This window comes from Varanus komodoensis, unplaced genomic scaffold (assembly GCF_004798865.1).
Source record: "Varanus komodoensis strain SLA01 unplaced genomic scaffold, ASM479886v1 scaffold3, whole genome shotgun sequence".
Taxonomy (NCBI): domain Eukaryota; kingdom Metazoa; phylum Chordata; class Lepidosauria; order Squamata; family Varanidae; genus Varanus; species Varanus komodoensis.
In genome coordinates, this window is record NW_025335761.1 from 59,810,112 (window position 1) to 59,817,253 (window position 7,142).

The 7,142-nt window shown below is 52.9% G+C and overlaps 1 protein-coding gene across 1 annotated transcript in view; it reads right to left on the reverse strand.

The window, feature by feature from the left end:
* Window positions 1–5,901, reverse strand: part of PRKCH (protein kinase C eta) — a 111,867-nt gene extending 105,966 nt beyond the window's left edge. The window contains exon 1 of the mRNA XM_044437012.1: window positions 5,551–5,901. Coding sequence (XP_044292947.1) covers window positions 5,551–5,898 — 348 coding nt within the window. The 5' untranslated portion in view covers window positions 5,899–5,901. The remainder of the gene's footprint in view (window positions 1–5,550) is intronic.
* Window positions 5,902–7,142: the final 1,241 nt, after the last annotated feature.

The following is a 7,142-nucleotide window of genomic DNA, read 5'->3' on the forward strand; positions in this document are numbered from 1 at the left end:
GTTTGCAATAACACATAAAATACAATACATATTTCCATAATGCTTTATGTCCAAGACAATGATCTGAAACAGCATTTAGGGAGAGGAAGGGAAGGAAAGCAGGGTTGAGAGACTTGGTCTTTTTCCTCCTCTTCCCTCCTCATTACATGTCCCTTGCATGCCATAACTTTTGAAATAAGTTCACAGGCAGGGAAACTCTTAATCCAGTGACTGATTGTTAAGCCTCTGTGTGAGTATTTTGGCTCAGGAGTGAGTTAACTGTAAGTAAATACATCTTTTTGTAAAGCTGTCCCTCCTTTTTGACCCATCTTTTTGTAATGGGACTTGAACCAAGGCAGTCCAGCAGGAATTGCCCCGGGGAACTGGCTCCCCACCAGCACCTCCACTGGGTCAGGACCCTGACCCATGGAAGTGCCTGTCTGTGGGGAGAGCCTTGGCAGAGTGGGGGATAAGAACACCGTGTGGTTTCAGCCAACCAAAGCACATCCACTCCTCAAATGCCTGCAGTTAATCCGTGAGGTTACTGTCAGCACCTCCTCAAGAAAGTATGTATTGGGTGGGATGCCATGGATCCATTCTTGTTCTCAGTTGTCTTCCTGGGGAGGAGCAGGGGAAAGTCACTCACTCCCAGGCCAAGGGAGGAATTAACCCTTTTTTAGCACTTCACAAATTTGACATCCAGAAAGAGGCACGGGTTGGGCTCAGATGGCATTCAAGATGCAGCCAGACAGCCCTCTCAGAGGAATGGTTTAACGGATTGTCTTAGATTGAGCAGGGGGTTGGACCTGATGGCCCTCTGGCTCCTTCCAACTCTACTATTCTGTGATTCTATGACATAACAACTCACAGCTAAGCTTTCAATACGGATTTAATGTGGATTGCTGCCAAAATCTGGGTTATCGTCTTGTTCAAACCCAGTCGAGATAACAAGCCATGGTGAAGAACCCACAGTTCCCTACCCAACAACAAAACATGGGACCTCTTCATAGGTTGTTCATGCTTCACAAGCCATAGCCTTTTAGGGTAGCTGGGTTCAGTCAATAGGATAACCCGCAGTTCAAAATCAACCCACATTCAACCCATGATGATGAGTGTGGCTTATCGGAAGCCTGGTCACAAAGCCCTTCTGACTTGGGCAGGAACAGAGTCTGTCTAAGCTTGTGGAGAGTCCATTCTGCTAGAACTTCTCTGCACAAACATGCTCAAAGCACAGTTTTGTTGCTTTACATCATGGGATCATTTCACAAAAAGATTGCCCAGGAAAAGTTGGTTTGGGAGTGGGGAGGAAAGGACTGGATATAACATTTTATGCATCAACCTTCCCCCACCTGGTGCCTTCCAAAAGTGTGAGACTCCTATTTTTGCTAACCATGATGAACTTGCTGTCTGGAGAAGAGAAGGGCTACCACTGAAGGAACTGAATTTGGGGAGGCCAACTTAAAATAAATACATAAATCCTACTTCCTCTGCACTTTGCCTCAAAATCAGCCTTGATTCCTTCCTCTTGCCTCCAAGGAAAATCCTTCTCAACTTCAGTGGTTTGTCTTCAAAAGCCAACACTCATGGCTCACTCTTTCCTTAAGCTGCAGAAGCGTTTCCCCGAAGGCTCACAGACTAAGTACGCCTCACTAAATGAAACAGAAGAACTGTGGTGGAGAGGACCGAATCGTCTCTGGTCCAGAGGTCTCTTCACACAGTGGCACAATAGCACCCTCCTACCCATGATCCCCATCAACTGGTGTGCCTAGGTATATTGCCTCTTTTCCAGGAAGCAGCATAGGGCCATCAGGGCTAGTAGCCCTTGAGAGCAACCTCACCTCCTGCAAACTTGTCTAATGCCCTCATAAAAACATCTAGGTTCATGACCATCATTGTATCTTGAGGTGGTTAATTTCATTGTTTCTTCTTGCATCAGAAGAAACTGCCTTTGGCTTGTATCCATTATTAGTTCTACTTAGAGTAGACCTATTTAAATGAATGAGATTTGTGAAAGATGACCATTGGGAGGCAAGCTGCAGTGCATATCTATGGGTTTCCATTTAGTTGCATGGTGAAGTGCCTTCTACAAATCTATCAAATGTCTAAGGGTGCAATCCTAGATGCTTAGACAGAAAACATGCCGATGACACCCAGCATTCCTCAACCAGCTATGCTGGCCAGAGAATGCTGGAAGGAATTCTTTCCATCTAAACATGCATTGGATTATGCTGCCGCTTTCCCCTTTGCACCTTCTTTCCATTCATTAAAAATACCTTTGCCTGTTCTGACTTCTGTCCATTCCAAAAGCCATAAATTGTAAAACCTGACAGCAGGTTTCTTAGTACATCTAAAAGGCTTTGGAAAATATGGAAAATATTAACCAAGAGCCAAAGGAACTATCCAACTGGCACCAGGAATCCGGACCCTGGAGGGCCTCTCTGGAGAAAACAGTTCCATAACTGAGACACCACCGTGGAGAAGAACATCCCCCTGGTTGCCACCAACTTCACCTCAGGTGTTGGCAGACTGAGGTGGGTGGCATGTAAGGAAGGATGCTGCTGGTGAAGCAGATCTTCTGTTACAGCAATTCTACCCAAGATGACTGGAGGTGGTCACATTCTCTGGCCCCGGCTCAAGAAGAACTGAACCACAGGTTGGACGTTGTGGTAGACCGACAGATCACACACCGTGGAAAGAATGGAGCATGCAAACCTAAAGACCCAGATGTATACCATGACATCTGAACTGGGCCGAAGGAAATGTACTACAAGCTATGCTCTTGGAGAACCACTGGGGTTCCTCAGGGGAATATCTCAGTGTACCTTGAAGAATATATCAAAAACAGGGTCCCAGGCACAGGGGAAGGCAAGTTTCTATGGGCCTGGCCTCATCAGGGTATGCCAGGTCATTTTGCTAAGTGTTCCCCATCATTTAAGAAGTCAGCAGGAAACACATGACTCTCTGGAAGAAACAAGGGGAATAAAATGTGCCCTTCCGCCCCTTGAGATCGGCGGCAGAGGCCCTTCTCCGGGAACCCTCCATGAAGGACATTAGGAGGATGAGTTCCCGGAGGAGGGCTTTCTCTGCGGTGGCGCCCCACTTATGGAATGCGCTTCCCAGGGAGGTCCACCTGGTGCCGTCGTTATTTGTTTTTCGGCGTCAGGCCAAGACCTTTTTATTTAAATGTCATTTTAATTGTTAATATTATTTATTGATTTTACATCTGGCCAGGACGTCTCCAATTATATTGTTTTTATATTGTTATTATGTTATTTATTGTTGTGAGCCGCCCCGAGGCGACGGCGAATGGGGCGGCATGGAAGCTTTCTAAATAAATAAATAAAAATGTGCTGAATCCAATTGCCAAGGGAGGTGTTACTGCTACGGAGGGTCTTCCACGTGTATAAAGTGCTCCCAAACGGAAATGGGAGCAGGCAGGAAAAGGATGCAGAAGTGCAGAAGGTACCCCTGAAACACCCAGATGAGAGAGAAAACTCATGAATAAATAAAATGGGGAGTCGTGAATAAATAGGGTTCGGTGTGCATTCAGAGTGATCTAGATGTCAGAGGCAAATCTCTCCCAACTGGATTGTGAGCAGATCACAGAATTTCCTCCTTTAGTGCAAGAGAAGGAGTCATTTTCTTCTGCCAACAGCCATAAATCTTCAAGAGTGATCTGCCAGGAGCAATACACTAGCGGAAACCGGTAGTGGTCGAGCTACCCCTTTTCCTGTCTCTCCCCTCATTTCCTCTCTTTCTGACACCCCCTTCTTTCTCTTTCCCCACCTTCATTGCACCAAAGCATCCGCAGGAGCGACTAATGGCTCCGAGCTGATGGTTTGCAGAGGGCTTCTCGAAGGCTACATGGCCCATGTTTCTGCATGCGTCAGCCTCAAACATGCAACCCTCTAGCAACCCAAAGCCAGCACAGCCATCCCACCTGGGAATTATGGGGCTGCTGTCCAGCACACACAGAAGGCGCAAGGAGGCACCAGCCTGGGCCCGACGATGGCCGAATTTTTAGTGCCTGTGCAGGGCCTCTCCACCAAGTCCAACCCTGCATGACAATCTTCACCAGCTCCAACCCTTTTCCTGTGCAAAAATCAAAGCACACAGCAGCCACCTTCTCTGATTTTGCAGCAGCGCTCTGCCCAAAAGGATGGCGAGAGCGGCCTTTTCGCTCTCCTCTGAAAATGCAAGATTTCAAGCACTAGGATCCCTTCCAAAAAATTTCCAACCTCTTCTCTACACTTTTTTCTGAGGGAAGGCAGGAAAAGGATCAAGGGGTGTGTATCTCCCTGCGGTGTTTCTTGTCCATGTGTCCATTCCAGCAAGCTACACATACACTTCCCAAATCTCACACCTAGAAAAATGTACAAGTTGTTCAACTGCACAGGTGTCTTCATTGGCCCCACTCTCTCCACTGCAGGTGGGCCAGGTGAACAATTCAGAAAGCCTGTGGTAATTTCAGTTCCATCTTTATTTAAAAGGGGGTTTTGAGCAGGGGGAAGACTAAATACCGCTTGGATGCAACAAGGTATGTCTCTTTTAGTTTGCTTTCATTTCAAACTGCTGGTCCCAAAGAAATAAATACTGGTTAAGAAAATATCTTCTAATAGTCTGGGTATCACCTCACCTTGGGTAGTTAAAAATCTTGAACACTGGATGTTATGGACGAAGGTTAGACCAAACTTCTCCCGTTGGAACTGGAAATAGTCCAGGACCAACAGAATTACTCTTAACAACACAGACATAACCTGAAGCAGGCTCCTTCAAGCAGATGCTCGCCAGAGGTTTTAGATTTCAACTCCCATCATGCCCAGCCTTCATGGCCCATGATCAAGAAAGCTAGGATTTGTAGTCCAAAGCATCTGGAGAGTTGCAGGTTGGGGAAGGCTGATCTGTGGAATGTACCGCCAAAAGATGTGCAGTACTCTAGATTTAGTTTTTTAAAGTCTCCCTGCATGACATGAGATTTAGTGTAATTTTTAAAAAAATCATCATTTATTGAAAGCTAATCTCTTGCTCATCAACTAAAAAATCTCCTAGAGTGACTTACAATCATCCAGGAAAACAAGAAACTCCCTGCCAGCAGCCATATACTGAAAAAAGACAAGGCACACAAGGAAAAGGAGAGGAGGAGGGAAAAGGAAAAAAGCATTTGCTTAGGTGGCTTTGGGAGGAAAAAGCAGACACATTCCAAGGGACAGGTCTATTAGCAATGCAAGATGCCTCCAAAAAACCGCAAGTGGGAGGCAAACAGTGCCAGCCAGCGCTTTTGTACCATGCCTGGGAAATTCTCCAGGACAACCAGCTGGCTCTGCTTGGCTGAATTCAGTGGACCTTTGGTGCTGGTCCAGCCAGGTAATACATTTATCCATTTTTAATGTCCCTATAATTAGCAAGCCAATGACCAAGGTGTTGTTTCCCTAGCAGAACCCAGAGAAAATCCATGGGTAAGTCCCCAAAGCATTCAATGCCCACGGCTGGCACTTGCGCACAGGCACGGGCAGGTGCTCCTTGCACGGCTGTGTGTTGCACCATGTGCCAGGAGAGGCTTCGCCCACTTACCCAGCCTTCGAAGCTGTCCGATGACCCCGGGCCATGGAGGAGGTCGTGGAAGCGCACGGTGCAGTTGGCCACGAAGTCGTCGTAGCCGATGGGGGTGCCGTGGAAGACGGCCAGCTCCAGCTGACACCCGTCGGTGACGGCCGTGGAGAACTCCTCGTTGTACGTGGGCTTGTTGGTCTTCTGCTTGGTGCTGGTCTGGCCCACGCGCACCTGGTCCACGCTCACGGCGATGTAGGGGTCCAGCAGCTGGTGCCCCTTCTTGAAGAGCGAGTGCCTGAGCGACCAGCGGGTGGGCTGCAGCCCCACCGCCTCGCCGATGCGCACCTTCATGTACCCGTTGAACTTCATGGTGCCGGACATAGCGGCCTCTCCGGGCGCGCTTCTTCCCCTAGAAACCAGAGCTGCGGCGTGGTCGGGGCGCGCGGCGGCTGGGGGCGCGGCGGGCGTCAGGGGCCTGGGCGCCCTGCAGCCCCAGGGCCCCGGGCCATGCCGCCGAGCGTGCCAGTCCGGATCCGATCGCCTTTCCGCCGTCCCTTTGCCCGCCAAGCCAGCGCAGAGCCGCTGCTCCCCCTTCCCCGGAGCGCCACGCGGTCACCGAAACGCGGCGAGGCAGCGGGAGCGCGCGGACCACGCCGGCCCTCCGGAGCACCGCGTCGCCAGCCGGGCGGCACCCGAAGGCGTCCGGCAGCGCATGAGCGACCGAAACCCCGCGCGAGTCTCGGCCCCCGCGGCTTCCTCGCTCTCTCCTCGCTGCGCTCCGGGGGCAGGAAGAACGCGCGGCCGGGACGGCGCGGCTTCGCGCCCGCGGAGTTCCGCGAGGACCCAGCGCAAGCCGAGGCTCCCTCTGTGCTGGCCGGCCGGCCGGCCCCCGCCCGGCTGCGTCCTCCCCTCTCCTCTCGGCCGGCTCCCTCGCTCGCTCGCTCGCTCGCTCTCGCTGGCGGCTGCGCTGCGCGCGGCAAGAGCTCCCAGCGCGGGGAGCGGAGGGCGTGCAGGAGCGAGCGGGGGAGGCGGGAGGGAGCGCGGCCAGCGCCTGTGCGCGAGCACAGCACCTGAGGGACGGGACGGGACGGCCCAGGAGGAGCGCAGGCCAAGAGAGGCGGAGCCGCGGCTGCCGTGCCGGGACTTGCCCCGCGCGCCGGAGCGAGCGACTGCTGCCGGCGGCTGGAACACGCGTCGGCGGGGTCGCTCGTTCATGGGGACGCCGCCGCGGACACCCGACGGCCGGGCGGGCTCGGCCAGAGCGCACCGTCCGCGCGCCCTCGCCGGCTCCCGGGGCTCCTCGCCCACCCCTCCTGCGTCCCCCTCGAGCCGCCGGAGAGGCCGTCGCCGGTATCCGGACGGGCGAGGCCCTCCCCGGGCAGCCGCAGCTGGAAATCCAGTTCCCATCCGGCCCGGGACAGATCCCTTCCTTGGCACAGCCCTGGAGCCCGGCGGAAAGGGCGGGCGTCGCGCCTCCCTGGAGAGGCTCTGCTGCGCGGCGCACGTGGAGTGGCCCCCCGCCTCGCTAGTGCGAAGGGGCGCCATCAGCCGCCGGGCGGCGGGGGGGGGGGCGGCCCGCGAGGGCTGCAGCCCCGGATCGCTGAGCGCCCCCG